This window comes from Asparagus officinalis, chromosome 3 (assembly GCF_001876935.1).
Source record: "Asparagus officinalis chromosome 3, Aspof.V1, whole genome shotgun sequence".
NCBI classification, from domain to species: domain Eukaryota; kingdom Viridiplantae; phylum Streptophyta; class Magnoliopsida; order Asparagales; family Asparagaceae; genus Asparagus; species Asparagus officinalis.
In genome coordinates, this window is record NC_033796.1 from 43,827,090 (window position 1) to 43,853,403 (window position 26,314).

The window sequence follows — 26,314 nt, forward strand, 5'->3', positions numbered from 1 at the left end:
GGTAAAAATGGAAACTCGTCTCTCCACCCGGAGGAATAAATAATTAATAATAATATTGAAAACTATAACCAAAGAAGCTAGCTAGGACAAGCGAACCAATCAAACCCTAACATATTTAATTTTTAATAGGCACTATACCCACTTTACATGAGCTCACCAAACCAATAGAATATCTGAGTTTTCGGGACTTAATTTTTCATTATTTTTTTCTTTTTTCCATTTTAATTTACATAGGTAGTTGAAACTTATTAGTATAGAAAATCCGATGTTCCTAGTATATCCCCGCTGTTTTATTATATCCAAGTATGAATAATACAAGACTATGAACACTTATTCAAGCCAGTCTAAGCTTAGTGATAAGAGTCATTCATATTTAAAGTCAGATTATTGACTTTCTGCAGAAAATATAATTATAAATTTCATATTAAACACTCTTAAATTATCTTAATTCATCCACCGTTTGGATAAGAAAGTTCGTGTCAATGTTTTTATTTTTGTTTCATAGAATATTGTTAGTTAGAGGGTAACTCTTGATGCAATGATAAAGTTGCTGTCTTGTGACCTAGTGGTCACTGATTCGAGTCTTGAAAATAGTCTCTCTACCTGCGAAGATAAGACTGTTTATATATGGCCCTCTCCAGAGTTAGAGGTCTCTGTTTTGTGGAGGAAGGGGATAGAGTTAGAGGTCTCTCCCGTGATATTGTCACCCTTCCAAATGGCCTTCTGCTTGGTATCCCCATGCTCCTGGTTTGCTGAAGCTCAACACAGATGTTGTTGTTCCTCTGGAAGGAGATATTATTAGTTTGGGAGGTGTTATTCGGGATCATCATGGACATGTGATTGGTTGTTACTCTATGGGGATCAGGGTTCCTATGTCTGTGGATCATGCGGAGCTGTTGGCTGTTCTGAAAGGCATTCGCTTTGTTCGGCGTATGAACTGGAGGATTTTAGTGGTAAAAATTGACTCTCTAAAGGTTATCTCCTTGGTAGACTCTCCTTCTCCTTTTGCTTCCTTGGCTCCTAATGCAAATGAAGTTCACGCTGGTCTGACTATTACTGGATACTCTTAAAGTTTTTTATGTAAGGCGCACTGGTAATGATGTTGCTCATTTCCTAGTTAAGTCGATTGACTGTTTGTCTTCTTGTTTTTTGTCTGTTTTTGTTTCTTTGTTTTTTAGACAGAGTATTGTTGAGGACTTGGCTGGTTAGGTTACCCTCCCTGCCCTTTCAAAAAAAAAAAAACAAATGGTTTTGGGTATTGTTACCACAATTGATAATGAGAGCGTCTCAAAGAAATATATTCCAAATAATTAAGCATTACAGATGATGGATAGAGATGCCACATAGAAGAGGTTAGATACATGCCCAGGGGAGATTAATATATGCATTAGCAAAAAGGAAAGGTAAAAATGGAAACTCGTCTCTCCACCCGGAGGAATAAATAATTAATAATAATATTGAAAACTATAACCAAAGAAGCTAGCTAGGACAAGCGAACCAATCAAACCCTAACATATTTAATTTTTAATAGGCACTATACCCACTTTACATGAGCTCACCAAACCAATAGAATATCTGAGTTTTCGGGACTTAATTTTTCATTATTTTTTTCTTTTTTCCATTTTAATTTACATAGGTAGTTGAAACTTATTAGTATAGAAAATCCGATGTTCCTAGTATATCCCCGCTGTTTTATTATATCCAAGTATGAATAATACAACTATAACCAAAGAAGCTAGCTAGGACAAGCGAACCAATCAAACCCTAACATATTTAATTTTTAATAGGCACTATACCCACTTTACATGAGCTCACCAAACCAATAGAATATCTGAGTTTTCGGGACTTAATTTTTCATTATTTTTTTCTTTTTCCCATTTTAATTTACAAAGGTAGTTGAAACTTATTAGTATAGAAAATCCGATGTTCCTAGTATATCCCCGCTGTTTTATTATATCCAAGTATGAATAATACAAGACTATGAACACTTATTCAAGCCAGTCTAAGCTTAGTGATAAGAGTCATTCATATTTAAAGTCAGATTATTGACTTTCTTCAGAAAATATAATTATAAATTTCATATTAAACACCCTTAAATTATCTTATTCATCCACCGTTTGGATAAGAAAGTTCGTGTCAATGTTTTTATTTTTGTTTCATAGAATATTGTTAGTTAGAGGGTAACTCTTGATGCAATGATAAAGTTGCTGTCTTGTGACCTAGTGGTCACCGATTCGAGTCTTGAAAATAATCTCTCTACCTGCGAAGATAAGACTGTTTATATCTGGCCCTCTCCAGAGTTCACAACCCCAGGAGCCTCATATAGGGCCACCGGCCACCCCTCTCATAGAATAATGTTAGCGCAAACTTCACCGACTTCACTATCATTTTATGACAACTTCTGTAGACCTTTAATTGACAATTTGTGCTGGAAAACTCAACTTGGATCAAGGCCCACCAAATTCGTACCTAACTAATTTTGGGCCAGGATAGTCTATGGGCTTTATGACAACTTAACGTTACTTAGCACAACTGCGGCTGCTCAAAGAAATTGGGCTCATACTTGGTCCTTGCGTTAGTTTTAACACGAACCGGTTTAGTTGTAAACAAACTATCATGACTCCCAATTAAACAGGTTTAACGATTCCAAAAATAATCTAAAATAAACTAGGCTATTTCTGGCCTAGTTATTTGCTATTCACATAAGCACTCTAACATGGGGTCAAGTTCAAGTCTAGCTCAGTTGTACCAGGTTCAAATCCAGCTTAGTTGTCAAGAGTCGCCAAAGACCAAGAGGATTGCAAAAAAGTTTGGGATAGTTTCTATATCATAAAATATAGCCCCGGAGTTTGATAGAAACATGAGCCCAGTTTGCTCACGAAGAATTCTCAAATAGATTTGAATTAAGAAAAGTCTCTAAAATATATCATTATAGTTTTGTGAAATTGATGCTTTCCAGAAAAATTCTCAAATGTTTGTGCCCCCCTTTTATTTTATTACAGTATACTTTTGATAATGAGAGCATCCAAAAACTATTCGTAAATCCATTTTCTTTAAAATATGCAATTTTTAAGGGTACATCAACCAAATATCCAAAAACTATTCGTAAATTCATTTTATTTTCTCTGTCAATCATTATCGATTTAGCGACCACATGCCTCTTCAAAAATGAAGTGATTTATAATCAAACCAGGTGCTCATTTCACGTTAGAAACCCACCACACCGTTGCTAAATGGTGTGCAAGAGACTCACACATTTACGGTCAAAGGGGCTCTAGTTTCAAGTCAAAGCATCCCCCTTTACTATTGTTATTATTAAGAAAAATGATACAGACATATCCTCGGGCACACCTCCGGCCACACCCTCCTTCTAGCTACAATGCAGGGGCTCCACTTGAGATTTTTTTAAAAAAATCTCAAGTGGAGCCCCTGCATTGTAGCTAGAAGGAGGGTGTGGCCGGAGGTGTGCCCGAGGATATGTCTGTATCATTTTTCTTAATAATAACAATAGTAAAGGGGGATGCTTTGACTTGAAACTAGAGCCCCTTTGACCGTAAATGTGTGAGTCTCTTGCACACCATTTAGCAACGGTGTGGTGGGTTTCTAACGTGAAATGAGCACCTGGTTTGATTATAAATCACTTCATTTTTTAACTTATTCGCCACCATCATTTAAGTAGCTTCAACCACTTGATTCGTTGCCATAGGAGACAAAGACAAGTTGGAATTAACTTCTCTTATGCATGTAGCTCCAAATTAAAATTAAAAAAATAATAATAATAATCACAGCTTAGCAGCCTTGTTAATCTATTGAACTAACGTGCATACTTTTGTTCCTTTCATTTGAGCAAGCCGTTGAGATTGTCGCATAATAAGTACAATTATTTTTTTGAGGTATATATGGGCTTTACCGGGTTGCATTTTGTTAGTAGAGAAAGAGTTATTGATTTAGCAGCGGGATTACGGAAGCAAGGAACCAACGGAGACGGGAGGGCAGAAATCAGATTATTGTTGAAGAGATGCAGCGTGCGTAGCATGTGTTTGGGTCTTTTTTTTTTTTTTTTTTGAAGGTTCAATACGTAGCATGTGTTTGGGTCTTTTTTTTTTTTTTTTTTGAAGGTTCAATATTTATGTCACATCATAGAAAGTGTTGATCGACATCATGTACGACTTAAACTTTCTCTATGGCGTCATTCCTTGTTCGATTAGAATTCCATTGGATTTATAATTTATTATTTTTTTTTTTTTGCCAAAAAAATTTCTCTATTCTTTTGGGGCCTATGAATAAAACAACTTGGAAATTAAAAATCAATCAGAAACAAACCTAGTGAGTTGTAAAATCGAGCTAAATCGTTAATTTTTGAACAGTTTGATTGATTAAACTAGGTTCAGATTGAAGTTCGTTCGGTCGTGTATCTAAAAATGAAGAATTGGAAAACATCTTATAAGAGGACATGAACCATGAAAGCATTTTAGAAAGGATAAAACGTAATTTTATTTTAAAAAATGGGATATGAATCCTTTGCTACTAACTTTAGTGGAGAGGTAACTAGTTTAATTGTAATTTTCTATTATCCGATGGACAGTTGCGATTCACTACTTGTTGGTTAAAAAAGTTTATTTGATTATTTCTTGTTTTATTTAGTTCAATTATTTTAACTAATGCGATTAGTTAAATTATGATATTAACAATTGATTTTTTTTTAAATTTATAAGTGTGCTTCCATGTGTTTGTGAGGGTTTCTCTCCTTGTTTATTCATTTGATTGATGTTGGGACTCAAGCATTATTGTCTATTAATAAAATAATAGATTAGGATCCTCTCCAATTAAGTGATAATTGGAGGGTGTCAAATTGCCCTAATTCTATCCCTCTATTCAAATTCTGATGACTGAGATTAAGCCACATATGATTTTCAATATCACAATACTGGTTTTTAGAATAGTGGTTTTCAGGACTCTATAGTTGGTTATAAATGATTTTTAGATTCCTATGTGGCTTTATTTAAGCCATTTGAATTTAAATTGAGAGAGAGAATTGGAATAGCTGGACATACTCCAGCTACCACCTAATTGGAGAGGAGCTCGATCCTAAAATAATACCCAATCTAATTTTTTTATATAAGTTACGAAAAGAAGTATGTTTCGAAAAGTCCTAAAAGACTGTTTAAGTAATGTTTTCTTTAAATAATATAAAAAATGATCCCTCAAATTCGAATCGGTTATCTTGATTACTATGAACTTTCACATCATAACTTTGTCATCTTTGGTGCTAGGTGATTACCATCTCCGCCCATCTACGGTCATTGCATCCGAGCATCTCTAACCACATTGGGGGTAGGGTTGGGCATGATCCAGTTCGAGCCGTCGGCGGAATCGACCCAGCGCGGTTTTGATCTAAACTTGGCTTGACCACATTGAGTCTGGCCTGACTTGACCCACATTAGAGGTGGTTTATGGGCCGGGATGGGTTTGATCCATATCCGAGGCCAAAGAAACAGATCCGGCCCAGCCTTGAATCCAGCGGGCCCAGTCATGTGTCTGTATCGGCCTTGCTCACGCCCACACCTACTTTGGGGAGTCACACGCACCGACCACCTCAGGCGAGACCCGGCTAAGAAACGATTCATTCGATGGATGGTTTATCTTACTAGAGCTAGATTTTAACAGGAAATACTAACATATATCTGTTTGTAACTTTAAAGAGACTTTTTTTTAATAAAAAAATACTCTATGTTTTAGAAGGAAAATCTTTGAAAACAGACCCCTTTGTAAAAATATTCTCAAAAAAAGACTCGTTTTAAAAAAATTTGCAAAAAACGACACAGTTTTAGCCCTGAGGCTGAAACTGGGTCGTTTTTTGTGAAAAATATTCACAAACTTCACGGGAGTTGAACTCCCGTGAAGTTTTGTTATGAAAAAAACTTCACGGGAGTTCAACTCCCGTGAAGTTTGGGAATATTTTTTCACAAGAAAACGACCTAGTTTCAACAAAGTAGGTGGTTTTTTTTGAAAATAAAGTGGAAAACTAGATCATTTTTTAAAAATAAAATAAAAACGGGTCGTTTTTTGAGAATATTTTTATGAAGGGGTCTGTTTTCAAAATTTGTCCATGTTTTAGTCGAGGGATTCGGATCCTCTGCACTAAAAAACAGAAGAAAAAAACATTGACCGTGCCTACCAAAAGAAAAAAACAGAAGAAGTATTGACCTATATAACTGGGAAATTTCCGGAAAAAACGCAAGAAGCTAATAATTACTCCCTGTTTTAACAATCTTCTTCACGCCGGTAAAATCCCCAACGACGCCGGCATACGCTGCCTCACTGTTAAGCTCTCCGAATAGCGAATCCCGGAGTACACAGAGAGCGAGAGAGCGAGGGGGAGAGGGAGGCCCTGGAAGGAGACAAAGAAAGATTAAACTAATAATGACGGCATACAACCGACCCTTTTTCCTGCAGCAAATACGATTATAATATTCTTCTTCAAACTCGAACCCTATCCTCTCTCTCTCTCTCTCTCTCTCTCACCTCCTCCCAAAAATGGAGAACTCTTCCGCTTCATCCGCCGCCGCCGCCGCCGACTCCCCACCACAAATCCTGCCGTAACAGCGAAAACCCCCTCAAAGCGGAGCTACTACTCACACCACCATCAATTTCAAAACTCCTCAAATCCCTCAACAGATCCTCTCTACAAAATCTCCAAGCCGTCCCCTTGCTCGGAAACCTAGCCCCCCGATCCCCTCCCTCCTCCCCCCGAACCCTAACCTCAACCCCAGCCCCGTTACAACATCGACAAGGAGCGCGACTTCGCGAGATCGTTCCCAAAATGCTCAAGGATCCCCCGCCCACCGCCAAACCCCTCCGCCCCGCCTCGGCGCGCGGCCTCCCTCCCCGCCCCCGCCCGCCCACCTGCCGCCTTCCACGCATTCCGCCTCCCCCTCTCGAACCCCCCACCCTCCCACGGTGGGCCTCCGCCCTCTCGCCCTCCCGCCGCCTGCGACGTCGCGCCTGACCGCCGCCGAGTCCCCGATCACCCCTCATGAGGCGGGCTAGCGGCGGGCTCCCGTTGCCGGGCCCTCCGCCGCTTTCTCCCTTTGGGTTCGGGTGCCATGGGATAATGCTGTCGCCGAGCTCGCTGCTGCCGCCGACTTCGCCGAGGATGCCGCTTTCGAGCCCTAGGTGAATGCTTTATCCCTTTGTTTCTGCTGTTAGTGCTGCTTCTAGACGTTAGGGCTTTTGATGCTGGTTGCTGTTGCTTTTTTTCTTTTTCTTTTTTGGGTCTTGGCTATTGAAGTGTATATAATGGGGAAACGCTAAGAGATAGTTAAGAAATATATGTTTGTTTTAGAAAATGTGAGGGTTTTTTTTTTTCTTCTTCCGTAAATGGATTAAGCTGTAAACATATTACATATGTCAGTTTTCTTAAAAGATTAAAGGTTATGTGTTGTGCCCTTTCTTGGCGAATGATTAATAACTTGTGCATGCTTCTAATATACGTTGATTTCCTTTATGTTGATAAGTTTTTGGGCAATAATTTGCTGGGCAAAACATGTTAGAAGAGCTTTTCATGTTCGCTACTGCATGATAAGTTGGATCCTCAACAAATGGTTCCGCCTTGTGGGAATTTGTGTTCATGTGGTTGTGTGATCTTATTATGCACGGTTTTGGGTGATAAATTTTTTCTATATGCATTTGATTAGCAGATTTCACATATTCTTGGATGCTGCTTTTAGTGCTTGGGTCTGTTATACCTTCCACTTGTAGTGTACCATCCTTTTAATGGGTTTACGAAAATGAAGGGGCTAATCAACATCCTAGATGGAATGCTAGTTTGCATAGTCTTCTGGTTGTGATGTGGTTAAACTTGTAAAAGACATCTTTACATTTTGAGATGAGCCATGTCATGTTTTGTTGTTCTGGTAGATTCGGCGTAATAACTTCAACTGGTTGTCTGATTGATGAGGATCTGATATTCTGTACTTTGAAAGCAGTGTCTTACCTCTATAATTGAAACTAGAAATGCATATGTAGTTTTCAGTTTTTTTTGTTGAATTGATATGGAAGTTAGGTATTTCTATCTAGGACGCATGTTTAGTGTCACGTTCATTGCATTGATAAGTGAAAAAAAAAGGAGTGACCTAGATGATAAATATGGGATTTCAAACATATATGGCAGTTAGACACTTTTAATCAGATTTGGTAATGCTGTTGGTTGAATATTTAATAATTGCTAGTAGTTCTTTTCAGTATAAGCTGCCTTAGAAATTTGATGGGTTCCATAACCTTCATAATGGCCTTACTCCAGTGTACATTTACTTCATGGAATATCCAATATCAATGTAAAATAATGGTATCAAATAGATATTAAATCCTAAATTTTGTCAGGGGATTAGATATTTGTGTCCTGAGTTTTGTGTCCAGTCTCCTCATGTTTGCAAAACTTCAGGTGATAAAACTTTTTATAAATCATAGTCACTGGCTTTCCTTCAGATTCATTTCTTATGGACATAGTAAAAGTTCTATTCGAATATGGAAGTCATTCCTGCAGCTAGTTAACCTTTCGTCTACTATTCAACATAGGGTATGTTTCTTTCCCTTTACCTTGGAGATTAAAATCTCCTGACCTTTTATATTGTCATTTTACTGGTTTAACCTAGCCCTCAACCTTTTGGTTAACACACTGATTGCCTTCTTTTTTAGCTAGAAAATTATCCAGGAAACTGGCCCTTTATATTTATTGATTTGTTGATCATAAAGCCACTCATAAGGAGTCAGAGAGGAGGGTATGGTCTTGATAGTCTTGGCCTCATGACTCACACCAGATGAGGAGTATTACCGCCTCTTTAAAAGAACAAACCAAAATTCATAGTCATATATGAAAACTACCAGAAATATGAAAAAATTTCTATCTAGTGCTTATTCTTGGAAGCTTTGACTATCAAGGGGGGAGGATATTTGTCCAATTTCTGGCAATGGCAAAAGATTGCGCGTGATAAAGTTATGTTGATGATAGCAATAGCGCCTACGGTTTCCTTTTTCAGTTAAAACTACAGTCAACTCTAGGTGATTTAATGTTCTGTTTGCTTACACATTGAAATTGGACGAGTGATGCGAATTCAGTTAGAAGTTAAGTCAGTTCTCTCGGTCCAGTGCTTGAGTGTTGCAGAGCTTCCAATATTTGACTTTTTACTATTTAGTGTAGCCTGATTAATTCAGATGTACTTGATTTAGACTGATTGCGGTCTGTTCATTTCGATTGAAGTTTTAGGAATAATAAGCTTCAAACATCTGAGTCTCTGACAAGATACAAGATGTCATTGGAAAGATTTGGCTGGATTCGATGCAATCTCAAACTTCTAGCATTGCCTTACTTTTATTTTGTGCAGGCTTGAGGCTTCTTCACATCTCCATAACTACTGTGTGCTTCTCTTGGTCCAGTGCTTGAGTACTACGGAGCTTTCCATACGTGGTTTTTTTTCCTATTTAAACCCGATTAGTTTAGATGTACTTGGTCTAGGCTAATTATGGGATGCTCTGCTCAATTTGATTATTGATGTTTTAGGATAAGTTTCTAACATCTGACAAGATACAGGGGCATCTTCAAAAAGATTTTGGTTGAATTTCATTGAAATCTCGAACCTTCAGTGCTGTAGGTTTCTTCACTACATATCCATAACTATGCGGTTCTTGCTCAGGACTTTGCTTTCTGGGTCGGGGCTGTAGGTTTCTTCACTACATATCCATAACTATGCGGTTCTTGCTCAGGACTTTGCTTTCTGGGTCGGGGAACCTGCACCCTCACATAACTATGCGGTTCTTGCTCAGGACTTTGCTTTCTGGGTCGGGGAACCTGCACCCTCACAGTCCAATAGAGCTTTTGAGTACATATTCCTTTTGATGAGTAACAATCCTATAAGAACAGCCCTCTGTAGGGGGTGATCTGAACCTCACGTTTGCGCTGAAGGTGTGTAGTTTGGTCATTTACTCCCTCCCTCCACCCCCTTCCTCCTCCTCCTACTCTATTTGGTTCAGGTCCTTCCGCACCGCACGGTACTCCCTGCCAACACCCTAGCTTTTTCAGTACATTGAGTTGAGGAGTGTGAAAATGGATTTGCTTACGAAAATAGGTAGTAGGAAGTCTGTAGTATCCCTATTTTTATGCATGTGGTTGGTTTCATATTGAGCTAATGAATTATGAAGATAATAAGTTTTACTGACAGGAAGTTTGGTCTTTTGGTATTTATATCTTCACAAAATTAATGATTTTGCAAATATCAGTAATGCTAACAAGCTCATATGTTGCTGAAACATCGCTGCTGCTCTGAAACAGAAGTCGATCAAACTCTTTAAATTGCACCTCCTATATTTATTTTAGCTTAGATTGATTCCGGCAGTCTACGGGAGACTAGAACTTTCTTCTTGCTTCTCTGACTTTTTTCTGGTTCTTGGCCTTCTCTCCCCATGCTTGACTGCATTTGTCTGTTCATTGTATGCTTATTCTTGACCTGTAAACAAACCCATTAACGACTTTGATATTCAATTCTAGGAATCAATTTTATATCTATAGTTTGAGTTAAGAAATATATGTTCTAGGTTCTGATTAGGCGTAGATATGAACTTTTCCCCATGATCTGTATTAATACTCTAGCTACCATGGCGTTGTTCTGTATATGCTTATTCCCTTGGTACTAACCAGGCACCAACCTTGTTCGCATTCATTTGATAGCTTGTTGTAAAGTTTGTTTTTGAAGTTTCCTGCGGGGGTCTTGCTCCTTCATCGTGCTATCTCACTGATTTTTCCCATCTTTTTTCTTTTGTTGGATTATTTGAGTTGTATTTAGTTCCCGAGTCCCCGTTGATGTTTTGTTCTTCGTATACCATTTGAGTAGGAAGCTATTCCTTTTTTTTATAAGATTTTTTCTTGTGAGGATTGCTTCGGTGCTCCAATATTAGGGTTTAAAAAAACAAAATTGATAAGTAGCAAAAATGGCCGCAAAGTAGGAGGGTAGTCTTGTCTGTCTTCTCTAGACCTCGGTTTAATTTATTTCTTTCCTATTTCTTAACTTACCAAAACCATTTCCTATGCTCCCAGCCTCCCACTTTCTTTTTGTTGCTCATACTAGAAAAAGGAGAGTGCGTTCATACACACGTATACGAGGAATAATCGGACATATAGAAAGCATATTCCGTACTGACTGCTTAATGTTTTGTTCACTGCGTTTATAATGTTATGTTCAGGACTAAACATATATAACTAAATGATTGATTCCCCCTTGAAGTGTTGTTAGAGTTCTAATTTGCTCCCTAAAGTATCAATTTGTCTACTTTCCTTGTTATACTATGTTTCTTTTGTTGAAAACGGCGAAAGAATTGGGAAAAAGGTGAAAAATCAGCATATACAGTTTGGTTGCAAGTCGGTCGACCAAAAGGCATTGACCGGTCGACCGATTTCGTGCAAAATTACAAGGTCGAAAACCCTGCTTCTGATCGGTCGACCGATGGCATGAGTCCGGTCGACCGATAATGTGCACGATTACAAGGTTTGAATCCTGTTTCTAGCCGGTCGACCGCGAGCACATGTCCGGTCGACCGCGATGTGGTTATGGGCCCATATCGGTTTTCCCAGTTGGTTTTGGTTTGTGTTTTGATATAAATTAAAACACGTTTTTTAGGGTTTCTTAATCAGAGAAAGGAGAGACTTTTGAGTACTTTGAGAGGAATATATTGTGAGGGAGTTGAGAGCTTTGATTAGGGTTATATTTGAGTGGTTTTGTGAGTTGTAACCCGTTGTATTTCTCCTCCATATAGTGAAATCTCTCTATCCTCTCCTCATGGACATAGGCAATTGCCGAACCACGTAAATATCTGTGTTTAGTTTGACTTGTGTCGTATTTTGGTGGATTGCATTCGTGTTTTAATTTGGTTCTCTTCTCTCATCACACACCGACTCGTTTGGTTGTCGAACATGCTTCCGTACAGCGCGCAACAATTGGTATCAGAGCTCTAGATTTGAGATCTAGGGTTTTGGCATTGGGTGGAGAAAGATTCATTGTGGAAGCTTGGTTCTTGGAGTTCTAGGCTTTGATGGAGATAGCATTATAGAATTGTCGTTGGAGATCTTGCTTTCCTCGTGTGGTTAGGAGATCGTGTTAGAATCCTATCTAGGGTTCAGTTGGGTAATTTTATCAATTTTTATCAAAGTTTCAATCTTTTTTTACAATTTAGAGTGGTTTGCAATGGGAGAAAAAAATTAGTGAAAGCAGCAAGACGATGGCGAATACAGTTCAGGCTGGATTTCAAAACACTAAGATTAGTATGTTGAAGTATGACGGTAAAATCAATTTTGGTTTGTGGATGAGCGACGTACAGGACGCTCTCAATGCTCAAAATTTGGAAGAGACCATTATGGTCCATGAGAGGCCACTGAAATACAATGAGGCGATATGAGACAATATGAATAGGAACGCTTGTGGAGTAATCAAATCTTGTTTGGAACAAGAGTTGAAATACGATGTGATTGGGGTGACGTCTGCGATGAAGATGTAGGAGATTCTTAACAAGTACCTTACCAAGAGTGTTGAGAATCGATTGCACTTGCTGCAGAGATTATTCAGATTCAAGATGTTTAGGGGCACCTCACTAGCGGCTCATATGAACAACTATACAAAGTTGTTGTCGGACTTGCGAACGTGGATGAGAAGATAACGGACGAGTACAAAGTGATTATTTTGTTGGGCTCCTTACCCGATGAGGAGTATGATACCTTCATGCTCACCTTGTTGAATGAGAGATCTTCCATCACCTACAGTGAAGTGACTAACGCATTGACGAACTACGATTTGAGGAGGAATGACAAAGAGACTTCCCGTACTAGCACTTCAGGAGAGGCCTTGTCGATAAGAGGTAGAAGTCCATATCCAAGAGGTAGTAATAAGAACAAGTCAAAGTCAAGGGGCCACCACCAGTTAGCGAAGAACCAGTGTGCGTTCTGCAAGGAACAAGGACATTAGAAGAGAGATTGCCGGAAGCTCAAAGAAAAGGATAATAGTAGGAAGAAGGGCCCGAAGGTCAATGAAGTGAACATCGCGAGAGGTGATGATTCTGATGATTCGTGCTTTTATCTATTGATTACTCCAGAGGTGAATCATGTGGATGCATCTGATTGGATGCTTGATTCTAGTGCTACTTCTCATGTGACTCTCCGGCGACATTGGTTTGCATCGTTCGAGAAACTCGATGGGGGCGTGATGGTAATGGGAAATGATCAATCCTGTGGCATTTGTGGGATAGGTACTGTCAGGATTCGGATGCACGATGAAGTAGTTCGTGAATTGAATGAAGTGAGATTTGTTCGTCAGTTGAAAAAGAATCTTATTTCAGTTGGAGTTTTGGAGGCGAAGGGATTCAAGGTGATATTTGAGAATGTTGTAGCGAATTTTACTAAGGGATTGATGGTGATGAAGGGAGTCCACAGTAGGAATTTGTATTATCTGAAGAGGAACATCGAGATTGGCCAAGTAGCTTCAGCTATTTCAGAGGCGGACGCGAGACGGCTTTGGCACTATAGATTGGGGTACATAGGTGAAAAGTCACTGCAAGCTTTGTGCGAGCAGGGACTATTAAAGAGAGCCAGTGAGAAAGTTAAGTTCTGTGATCATTGTGTTCTTAGCAAGAAAACAAATGTGAAGTTCGGGACAACCATCCATAGGACGAGGGGCATTTTGGACTACGTGCACACAGATGTTTGGAGTCCCATTAAGACGACATCACTTGGTGGTTGACATTGGTTCGTCATGTTTGTAGATGACTATTATAGACGTTGTTGGGCGTATACCATGACGAAGAAGAGTGAAGTCCTAGAGATATTTGTAGAGTGGAAGAAGAGATTCAAACTGCAGACTGGGAGAAAGATCAAGACGTTACGATCCGACAACAACGGTGAGTATATTTCTGACCCCTTTCAACAGCTATGTCAAGACGATGGCATAGAGTGACACTTCACAATTAGTCACACACCGCAGCAGAAAGGGGTGGTAGAAAGGTTGAATCGGTCTTTGCTGAAAAATGTTCGATGTTTATTGTCGCAAAGTGATTTGAAGAAGATCTTTTGGGCTAAGACACTTTCTTATGCGAATCACCTCATTAATATAAGCAGTCTTCATCTGCTATTAAGGGAAAGACCCCTATGGAGATGTGGTCGGGAGAGCCAGCACACAATTACAATCAGCTCAATGTATTTGGATGCCCTGTATTTTATTATGTTAGAACAAATAAATTAGAACCTCGAGCTAGGAATACCATATTTGTGGGATTCAAGTGTGGTGTCAAAGGATACAAGCTTTGGGATCCAGTTGATAAGAAGATTATGCTGAGTAGAGACGTCACATTTGAAGAGACTTCAATCCTGATGCTTCTCATCTCTCATCAGGTGGAAAGTATCCTGACAGAGGAGATATCGCAGGTGGTGGAGATTGATGCAGCTCTACATTATCCAGATAGGACTGTATCCATTAGAGTACCGACTAAGGTGACATCAGGCGAGCATGGTGATGATTTGGAGGATACAGTTACAGTTGAGCGGGATTAGGGACCGACGGCTCATGTTCAGAATTCTATTGCGGTTCGGAGACAGATGAGAGATATACGTATGCCGGCTAGGTATACAGACACATTTGTTGCGTATGCACTTTCGGTGGAGAGTGTCGATGAGATGATTCCTACTACATTCAGAGAGGCTGATCATAGTTCGGAGGTTGATTTGTGGCAGGTGGCTATGCAGGAGGAGATGGAGTCCCTTCATAGGAATAACACATAGGAGCTTGTCGAGCTTTCAAAGGGACGGAAGGTTATTAGTTGCAAGTGGGTGTATACGAAGAAGGAGGGCATTGAAGGCACTCCCGTAAGGTTCAAAGCTAGCTTGTTTGCGAAGAGCTATGCACAGGAAGAATGTATTGATTATAATGATGTTTTCTCTCCAGTGGTGAAGCATTCTTCGATTCGGATTTTGCTAGCTTTGATGTCACAACATGGTTTGGAATTAGATCAATTGGATGTGAAACCAACATTTTTTCATGATGATCTTGATGAGGAAATTTATATGACTCGGCTATTGGGATTCCGAGCTGCATGGAAGGATAAATTGGTTTGTAGATTGAAGAAATCGCTATACGATTTGAAGCAATCTCCTCGACAGTGGTATAAGCGATTCGATTGGTTCATGATTGGTCATTCGTACATTAGGAGCTAGTTTGATCCTTGCGTGTACTATCGCAAGTTGAATGGAAGTGCGTATATTTACTTATTTACTTTATGTTGATGACATGTTAGTCGCTTCTACTTCCAGATCCGCGATAGATAGATTGAAGATTCAGCTTTGGAGCGAGTTCGAGATGAAGGATTTGGGTGAAGCAAAGCGCATTTTGGGGATGGAGATAGGCAGAGACAGAGACAAAGGTAAAATTTGTTTGACACATGTGGCTTATTTGAAGAAGGTTCTACAGCGGTTCAATGTAAGCATGGAAACGAAGCCAGTTTGTGTACCATTGGGAGCTCATTTGAAGCTTTCAGCTGACCTTTCACCGAAGACAGTTGAAGATCGAGAGTTGATGTCAAAAACTCCATATGCGAGCGCAGTTGGAAATTTGATGTATGCAATGGTTTGTACGAGGTCGGATTTATCACAGGCACTGAGCATGGTTTCGAGACACATGCATGACCCATATCCGGGTCATTAGAATGTCGTGAGATGAATTTTGAGGTACATTCAAGGTACTTTCAATGTTGCTTTGGTTTTTAAGTGAGACACTAGCGATGGGCAGCTATGTACTGGATACGTAGATTCGGATGACGCTGGAGATTTGGATAAACGTCAGTCTATTACGGGATATGTGTTCACTTTGACCCGTGCGTCGGTATGTTGGAGATGCACATTGCAGTCTATGGTGGTTTTGTCAACGACAGAGCAAAGTATATGACGATTACGGAGGCTGTTAAGGAGGCGATTTGGCTTCGAGGACTTTTGGAGGATTTTGGTGTTTCGCAGCGATCCATCACCATTTATTTGTTATGCGCAGCGAAAATTTTGGCAGCACCTCTGGTGCACAACAAGAGAGGAAGATCACAACTAAATCACTGTTTCACAAAGAAAACAAGAATCGACAGTGATATATCTTAACAAAGTGGGATATACACTCTTCCTCTCATCAGTTCTAGGACTGACTTGTCGAGGGAACCTAACAAGCTATTACAAATCACATCAAGACAGACTATTTTACGTGGTTCGGCAAGTTGTCTACGTCTATGGGGCAAGAAGGGGTGAGATCTACTATTAGAGAGAAAGAGAATGCAAATAAGGTTTACAATCTCACAAGATCTCACCAATAAAACCCTCAAATAATCTCTCAAATCTCTCATAATTTCTCTTCTCTTGATTTGAAAAAGGCTCTCTGTTTTTCTTCTCAAAAGGACAACCGCCAAAACCCAAAGAACAGTCGCCAAAAACTTCTTCAGCGTTCTCCCCTTGCCTCTGCCTTTTTTTTAGCGCCAAACCCTAGGAGAAAGTCACGCTGTTATTTATAAGAGGAATATCGGGTGGGCCTGGCCTGCTTAACTTGGGTGTTTGTAGGCTATCTAAAAATCACAATAGATAGCTGATCCTCATCAAGTTTCAATGATGAGAGTTACAATCCGATGACTTCCATATGTCAATGATGAAAGTTACAATTAGATGACTTTCATGTCAACAAATGAAAACTGCAAATGGAGGACTTTTCACATAGATCGAGAAGAGTTATAATTTAACGACACTTCTGACAACTGATGAAAACTCTATTCAGTGGTCTTCACAATCAACTGTGAGAGTTACAATCTGACGACTTCCACACCCTACAACAGCTAAACCAAAGATTACTGAACAATGGTCCTTGCAACGCTCTACAGAAGAGGTTACAAGTCAACTAGCCTTTTCTAAACGCGAAATTCATCTTCGCGTTTTGATTCTTGAAACGTAGGCGACCCCTGCGTTTCCAATCCTCAGCAAACAAAACTCGGGCGACCATCGCGTTTTTCAACATCCAGCAGATATCCAACTCCACGTCTCCAGTCTAAGACGCGGAGTTAAGGTCTGAAACGCTGATTTGGGCGTTTGACTCATTCAAACATGAGTCGAACGGTTTCAGAACCGTTTTTTCCCACGATTTGAGGAAATCACACCCACTTAGGAGCGGATTAAGTGGGCAATTACAACCCCTTATCCTCTTATAAACCTCAAAAAAAACTCAACAGAAAAAGGGTTCGGCTTTAGGAGATTGGTAGGTGAAGAAGAGATCGGATTTCTCACAGAGAGAGCGTCGGCTGATTCTTCTTGGATTGTCGGCAACAGGAAGATCTGATCTTGGAACATCTTTCAGAAACAAACAAATCCACTTGGCTATTAACCGAATTTTCGGTTCAAACAACTCTTTTCACAGAGTTTCAACTCACTATGAGTTCTTAAACTCGTTAAGAGTTCTCCATCAAACTTGCCACACAAGTTAATTATTCCCGTGAGATAAGACGGTCGAATCGTCAACGGAGAGCAAATTCGACGCGAGCATTCGAATGAAGCACTCCATCGTCATTGTGAAGAACCCAGAATTAAACAAAGGGGAGAATCCAGATTATTCTCCTCTCTTTTGTAATCAGAATCCAAATTGTAATTAAGATCGAGAGAATACAAGTCAATTTTCTTTCATTCTTTTTACTACAAACTTTCCACCAAACAGTGTTCTTGGGAACACCTCACGCTGAAAATAAAAGAACACACGCTGTGGCCCCCACTCACAATTCTCCACCTCGGTGAAGTTTCTTCCAAAACTGAGCCGACACTAAAGCATCCAAATGTCCCACTTGTTGTGTCCAGTACGTTGTGAAGTTAATTCACGATAACGAACCCAATCCACAACAAGTCGGGAACTCGAACGAGAGCTCAAACAATCTCACCCCCATCAAAATCAACTAATCCAACCGGCTGCATCGAATAGACTGCCTACGTATCCGCTTGTCCAATGAATCAAACCTCATGTAGTTTATCCAAATGGCCTCCAAAGGCCTCAACACTGAAGAATGTTCAATAGCTTCATACAATGACCAAATTTTACTCCTGAAACAACTTTGGTCAATATATTCGCAGGGTTGTCCTTTGTGTGGATCTTCTCCAACATGACATCTCCTTCATCCAAGACTTCATCCAAGACTTCACGAATATAGGCTCCTCGTGTATCCTCGGCCAATCATAAAGCCATCGAATCTCTTGTACCATTGTCGCGATAATTGCTTCAATCCGTAAAGAGACTTCTCTAGCTTGCAAACTAAATCCTCATTTCCTGCAGTTTTAAACCCCATAGGTTATGTCATGTAGATCTCCTCATCTAAATCTCCGTGTAGAAAGACCGTCTTCACATCCATCTGGACCAAATTCAAATCCAGCTGTGCCACAAATGCCAACAGAATCCTAATAGACGAATGCTTTACAACAGGTGAGAATACCTCGTTGTAATCAACGCCCTCAAGCCGTGCATAACCCTTGGCAACCAATCTGGCTTTGTACCGAATGTCCCCAATAGAAGATCCCTCTTTCTTTACATACATCCACTTGCATCCAATAGCCTTCTTACCTTTCGGTAGCTTTGCAAGTTTCCAAGTGTCATTCTTTTGAAGAGAGCGTATCTCCTCCTCCATAGCTTCCCTCCATCTGATCGAATCAGAGCTAGACTCTGCCTCCTTGATATACAACAAGATATATGGTGAATATGCAAGTATGATATATAACAAGATATACGCAAGGATAAGTGATATGAACGAAGAGATATATATCCTAGCAAAGAGGTATATGGTGAATATGCAAGGATATATAAACTAACACAATGGTGAAATAATCATAAACAAGATAAATAAGATAATGGGCAATATAAACAATGAGCAATTGACAAAGGCGATATAATGATAAACACAAAAAATAAGTGTGCCAATGCAATCACAAACAAACGATATGTTCACGAGGTTTGGTCCCCACGACCTACGTCCCCGCTCCTCACCTCGAGGAGATCTCCACTATCACAATCGAGTTTTCTACGCTCACCCGAATAACGTTTACACCTCACACTCGGTTTTCTAGTTCACCGGAAACTTTACAATCAACACTCTTATAATCACATTTTACACCCTCTCAAGTGTTGGTCTCTAGCCCGTGTCTCCCTCAAGTGTTAGGAATTACAACCTACCTCTAGGCATTACCACCTACCCCACTCCTCTTGGGACTACCCCGTCTCTCACCACACACTCCTCTCGGTGTACAAGTGTATTACAAAATGTATCTCACAATTAGGCTCAACAACAAGATTTGTTCTCTACAATGGATAAGAACTCTATGTAAGCTCACTCTCAAAGAATACAATCTCACAACCCTAAATATACTATGTATGAAAATACTTAGGCTCAAGTGGGTGTGTGTAATCAATGAGAGATAACAACTAAACTTAAATCAATCTAGCACAAATATGTATGAATCAAAATATAAATAAGCTAGAAGATAAGTTTAGAAAAACTTTTCTAAGAATTAAGAGCGAGAGAGAATGAGATTGAAGCCCAAACACCAAACAAATAATCTCCTCCTCTTGTAAACCTCTTTTTTGCATAAACTAAAACAATCTTCAAAACTTGAAACAAACTGTCACAAACTTATAATCTTGTTTTAAAACTCTCTTAAACATCCATAATAAACAATAAAAGTTGAGGGCTTTTTATAGCCTCTTAAACAAGCCACAAACCCCCAAAAACCGAAAATATCAAAAACTAGCCGTTACTAGCCGTTATAGGCTGAAAAGACCAAAATACCCCAAAATCCAGCATTCTGGAAATTTACGTATCTGACTTTGTAAAATCAATTAAAAATAGTAAATCAATTCCAAAAATCATGAAATTTTGTGGAATGCTTATAGACATGTATATAAACATGTTAGAGAAATAATTTCTGAAATATCACTTCCCATTTGTGAGAAATAAATGTTTTAAAACAGTTATTCCAGATTCTAAAAACTGCTGAAACACTTGATTTTGTAAAATCAATTCAGTATAGTAAATCAACTCCAAAAATGATAAAATTTTGGGAAATGATTATAAACATGTAATAGAACATGTTACAAAAAGAATTTTTAAAATTACTTTTCCATTTGTTAAATATAAATTATTTTGTAAACTATTTAAGAATACAAAATCATCAATACTTGATTTTGACAAAAACAATTTCAAACAAGTTTGCAAATCCTTTTGAATGGATTAATAGACTTAGGAAAAGATATAAAACATTGTAAACAAGTCTTTAATCCATAAACACATAATTTTTCAAATAAACGTCTTTAATCCATAAATGAAATCATGTTTATTTGCATGTATAGATATGAAACAAATACGTGTATACATATAGTTATATCCATTTGTTTCATATATATATATATATATATGGCTAAACAAAATCGATAAATATGAAATGTGTATAAACAAGTATATATGTTTCATATTTATATAAAGTTGAAAGCTATAAAACCAAAACATGTATGTGTGTATATAATTGAGCTTAAAGTATCAACACACATAATATAAAACATAAACTATTTACCCAAGCAATGATCTTGATCTTCAATAAGCTCTTCTTGGTAAACTTACGGATGAAGCTTGAACTTGGATTTTGAACCTGAATTGCATAAGCTTCAACCACTATTCCGCCAACCTCCATTGGATATGATCGCAAATGCTCGATTCCATCCATCCTCCAACATGTTGTTTGTCTACAATAAATAGATAAACACAAACACTAGACGATTCCATCCATCCTCCAACATGTTGTTTGTCTACAATAAATAGATAAACACAAACACTAGACAAACAACATTAGTTGTAAATTGTTTGTTCTACAATAAATAGATAAACACAAACACTAGACAAACAACATTAGTTGTAAATTGTTTGTTAAACATCATTAAAACAAAAAGACCAATAGGAACCAAATCATCAACGACCTCAATTGATAAGGCATATACAACCATGACATTATTATATCTAGCTGGCCGACGAATCACTCTTTTGGGTCTGTTTGCTACAATGGACTCCTAAACATGACCCTGGTCCTGAGTCTCACTATCCACTGTATCCTCTATATGCCCGTTGTCATCCCATCTCCTCCCAGTGTCACTTATGTAGGAGCCTCAATCTTGTTCCTTATCTCATCAAGCTCAGCCTTCAATTATTTCCTCTCATCAATAAGCATGTTAAATATTTTCTTTGCACTACCATCAGTCTCCCCATCATACCAATTGAGATAATCACATCTTTTAATGCAATTCAAAGGACTAAAGAAATGACAACAACTGAAAAACCTTCCACTTGGATTAGATTCTGTCCTTGAAGTTATGATAGAAGTCATCAAATTACATTTGCACTTCAACTCAATGGGTATGACATGGGTACAAGATGAGGAAGAAATTGAGAACTTGGACATTTTGAGTGATTGAAAAAAGAAAGGAATAAAGAAAGAGAAAAGAAAACCCTAAAATTTCAACACGAAAATCAAAATTTTCCGACTGCTTTTTATCTCATGTTTCAAACTCTAGGGTTTGATTGAAATAGAAACAGATAGGTTTTAATTTATTTTAATGAGTTAACCCTCGTTGGTAAGTTAAATGCAAACTCACGTTCAAAGCACGTGTTTTAGTTGAGGGCAAAATTATCAAACTGTGTAAAACTTGAAGAGGAAAACAAGAAAGTGGTTAATTGCAACATAAATCATGTTTAAAGGTAGTTTATGTGAATAAAATAAGGCTAAAAAAACTAAATGTATCCTAACTCTATTTTAACAAAAGAATTTGAAAGTTTTTAAAAAGGAAGTCAATAAAGTTATAGAGAAGAAGTCATAAAATTAGCATATGAATTGAATTGTATATGACAGCATTCAAATAAAGATTTTCACTTTTGCAAAATAAATAGTATTAACATGCCAATTTTGAACAACTTTAAGGTATATAAATTTTACAAAATACAACTGGGGATATACAAGTCCTGAGAGGGGTGAAACTATTAACGTATTTAAGTGCTATTTACCGGTATTTTATCATATTGGGCCAAAAATATTTCATATTTCAGTATTAGAAGTTCCAAATATTTGTGTTTTTAATTAAACCCTTTAATTCTTTTAAGTTGTATTAAATCAATAACAATAGCACTTGCCAAGCAATTATCCAAGGCACCTAAACGACGTAGTTGTTTTCAAATGGACGACGCGTAACAAGAAATAATAACTCAAAGCTTTTGAGAGACAATTATGTTATCAGATCAATAATTGTCGAATGCACACACAACTGCAGTTCTACAGATGGAAAAAAAGATTAAAAAAAAAAGACAGTTAACTTTGAACGACAAGGATATAACAAAAGGGCACAGGATCCAAATGTTACTAAAACCACAACGAAACATGGAGCTTCGAATGCCAGATCAATTGAGAGGGGAAAATGGAAACCCTCAGCAAATCATAGAGGTAGGCCAGCAAATATCCGAATTCATCTCTCCACAGTTGAAGGTCTTAATTAATTAGGAAACAAAGCCCCCGGTCAGCTACTACTTCTGATCATCCTCGCCCTTGGGTGCTTCCTTGATCTCGTCAGCTCCATCATCCTGCAGACAGTAAGCCACAGCAATTGTTTCCAATAAGTACTTGGCAAAGTTTAACATGGGGATGTGGGGAAATAAATTTGAAAATTTCGGAAGAATGATACATGTATCGTATTTATACCTGCATATCTGAAGTCCAAAGGGTGAGGTTGTCTCTAAGGAGCTGCATTATGAGGGTGCTATCCTTGTAGGATTCTTCTCCAAGAGTGTCCAGCTCCGCAATTGCTTCATCAAATGCCTGATAATATTGTTCGGCATAAGATGTATATTTTTAGCATGTCAGGGGAGTAGAAAAAATGTTTAAGAAAAAGTATGTTTTTTCTTGTTAATTAAAAAATATATCATCGTTAGAATTGTAAACGGATCACTGGAAACATACTTCTGCCTGTCATAAATAAAACAAAACAGAACAATTTCGAAGTTAATAAAAAATGTACCATCAAGTTGTTACATTTACCTCATTGGTTGATGTAGGAAACTTACTCCACCCGAGACCATTAAGTTTCGAAAGCTAAACGAGTTGACAGAGGATAGCAAGAAAATCGGTCGAAGTCCAGATGCACATATATATATTGTGCAAAAGATCACAGGATGCCCGAAATAAAAATTATTGAATTCTATAACATTTGACTAATGGTGTGCGTCATCACTTGAACTGGGAGCTCCATTTATCTAGAATCTAGGGGTTCAAACTCAGAAAGGCCCTTGTGGTTTGCGCTGTAAATCTATTAAGCCCCCAGACTATTATTTTGTGGTTTGCGCTGTAAATCTATTAAGCCCCCAGACTATTATTTGGATCTATTAAGCCCCTATGCTTTTTATTTTGAATCTATTCCCCAGACTATTATTTGGATCTATTAAGCCCCTATGCTTTTTATTTTGAATCTATTTAGCCCCTATGGTATTTCTCCATAACTAAAGAAATGGTATTTTTGTCTTATTGAATCTACTTTTTAGTTATGAAGAAACACCATAGGGGCTAAATAGATTCAAAATAAAAAGTATAGGGGCTTAATAGATCCAAATAATAGTCTGGGGGCTTAATAGATTTATGGCGCAAACCATAGGGGCCTTTCTGAGTTTGAACTCAGAATCTAGTATTTGATTATTCGTTTCTTGAAGATGCACTTTTGAGAATAGTTCAAACTACATCTTGGGAATCATGTTGAAAATGATAGTTTTATTGGTAATTTTTATAAATTTCACGATATCCTTTTGACTAGCATCTCTTATTTTAGACATTAAAGGAAGTTAATGGCGAGCAATATACTAATATATTTAAATAAGCATTTCATATAGTTGAAAAAGAAAGCTAACCAAGACAGTACATTGGGCGCTACAAATGCACTAACTACAAATGGATGGTGTTGGAAATAAATTAACTTTCCACCAAAAGAAAACCAAACTCGTCTTTCAAATAAGAGAGAACATCGATTGCTTTTAGTTCATAGCAAAAATTATGCATTGAAGCAATCGCTACTTGTAGATTAGGATATTTGGGATTCGAATCCACTCCACTATCTAAAAAGTAGTGGATGGACCACTACATAATCATAACCATTGATTATCTAGTTGATGGTTGTGAGTTTTTCTTTTAATGCAAATTAGAAATGAGTGCAATATACGGGTATAGTAAGTGTTAGATTTAAATTGTATCATAACCGCCTATTAAATAATCAACGATTGAGATTAAAAATAGCAGTATCTCTATTTTTTTTTAGTGGAGAGCATCCAAATTCGGATATTTGGGGGTTAGTACCGATCCAACGGAAAAAAAACTTTCGGTACAACATCAATACTACGGACCGAAACCACTCGACACTCTCTTAATAAAAACAAAGCGTAATATTTAATTTACCGAATATGCTAAGTGCAGGTTGATTTTTATAAAAGGTCATGGAGATAATCATGCAAAATTAATCAAGGAAATTTTCACCAACCTGTTTGGCCAAAGCGCAAGCCCTGTCAGGTGAGTTGAGGATCTCGTAGTAGAACACCGAGAAGTTGAGTGCCAATCCCAAACGGATCGGGTGTGTTGGGGCCAACTCCGCAACCGCAATGTCCTGAACGACGACCATCATTTTATATCCTCAAAAGACCAACTCATCACTAAATTATTTACGAATTTTGAAAAAAAAAATCCAAACTTTCCCAAAAAGTTGACGAAACTTAGGAATGTAAAACAGGCAATAAAGTCGAGAAAATTCGTGAAAAAGTCAGCTAAGTTACAATTATAGAGTTAATTCGAACAAAATTCTGTCAGATCCAAAGGAAAACAACATCAATCATTAGGATCTCACGTTAAATGCTAATGTTTTTAAAATCTCTCGCTGAAATTAAAAAAAAAATCTTTAAAAAAATCAAATCAAACTCCATAGAGGTCAGATCTGAACCTGAGCAGCCTTGTAAGCTGAAAGCGTGCTCTCAGCCGCATCCTTTCGATCCGATCCGATCTTAAACTCCGCCAAGTACCGGTGATAATCGCCCTTCATCTTCAAGTAAAACACCTTCGAATCGCTCGCAGACGCCGAAGGCACCAGATGCGAATCGAGAAGCTTCAAGATCCCATCGCAGATCGAGTTGAGCTCCGACTCGATCTTAGATCTGTAGTCCTTGATGGCCGCCACGTGGTCCTCGTTGCCTCGGCTCTCCTCCTTCTGCTGTAAGCTGAAAGCGTGCTCTCAGCCGCATCCTTTCGATCCGATCCGATCTTAAACTCCGCCAAGTACCGGTGATAATCGCCCTTCATCTTCAAGTAAAACACCTTCGAATCGCTCGCAGACGCCGAAGGCACCAGATGCGAATCGAGAAGCTTCAAGATCCCATCGCAGATCGAGTTGAGCTCCGACTCGATCTTAGATCTGTAGTCCTTGATGGCCGCCACGTGGTCCTCGTTGCCTCGGCTCTCCTCCTTCTGCTCGATCGAGGACACGATCCTCCACGAGGCTCGGCGAGCTCCGATGACGTTCTTGTAGGCGACGGAGAGCAGGTTGCGCTCCTCGACGGTGAGCTCCTCGCCGGCGGGGACGGAGGCGGTTACTTTCTCCATGAATTCGACCATCTCCTCGTAGCGCTCTGCTTGCTCGGCGAGTTTCGCCATGTACACGTTCTCCTCGCGAGTTCCCGCCATTGATCGAAGACGACGAAGATCCGAGATCTCTTTTGAGAGAGGAGTAGAGTTTTGGAGGAGACGTTTCTTTCTTTATGGGGGAGAAAATGACTTGAGTTTTTTAAATGCTATATAAATTTCAGAAAACTCATTTAACTTTAGAGGGATCACCAGATAACCCTAATATCTTTCAAAATATCAGATAGCCCCCCTTTAAGTTTAGATGGTACACACTACAACTTTAAGACTTCTTCAAAAGACCCCGCTAACGTCTTAAATTCAATTCACACATGGGTAGATAAAATTATGCGGGAGGGCATTTTTCTAGTGAAAATTTATGGTTCAAACTTTTAAGGGAATTTTTTTTGAAGAACATTGAAGTTGAAGGGCGTTTTCTAATATTTTGAGAGTTATCGCGGTTACTTTGCAGTGGTTCAAATTTAAGTGGGTTTTCTGAAATTTACCTTTTTAAAAACTAAATTTCAGGGTAGTGCTCGTGGAGCGGAGGGA

General features: G+C 38.6%; 1 protein-coding gene across 2 annotated transcripts; it reads right to left on the minus strand.

Moving 5' to 3' along the window:
- On the minus strand, positions 22,323-25,918 carry LOC109833971 (14-3-3-like protein B). Of its 2 annotated transcripts, none has more exons than XM_020401857.1 (5): positions 25,460-25,918; positions 25,089-25,202; positions 24,636-24,758; positions 22,817-22,933; positions 22,323-22,698 (listed from the first exon to the last, which is right to left on the minus strand). In XM_020401857.1, the coding sequence occupies exons 1-5, from the start codon at positions 25,823-25,825 to the stop codon at positions 22,642-22,644; spliced, it is 777 nt and encodes a 258-aa protein (XP_020257446.1). In that variant the 5' UTR covers positions 25,826-25,918; the 3' UTR covers positions 22,323-22,641. The 2 variants fall into 2 exon arrangements, with proteins under 2 accessions (XP_020257446.1, XP_020257445.1); XM_020401856.1 differs by having other exon boundaries at positions 25,089-25,299; positions 25,557-25,915.

What these genes read in the sequence shown, in the direction of transcription:
- LOC109833971 (XM_020401857.1), bottom strand. Translation starts at nt 25,825, where the DNA reads ATGGCGGGAACTCGCGAGGAGAACGTGTACATGGCGAAACTCGCCGAG. An exon ending in CAGCTTACAAGGCTGCTCAG is followed by an intron (nt 24,759 to 25,088) that starts GTTCAGATCTGA and finishes GTCGTCGTTCAG; the next exon opens with GACATTGCGGTTGCGGAGTT. An exon ending in TTTGGACTTCAGATATGCAG is followed by an intron (nt 22,699 to 22,816) that starts GTATAAATACGA and finishes TACTGTCTGCAG; the next exon opens with GATGATGGAGCTGACGAGAT.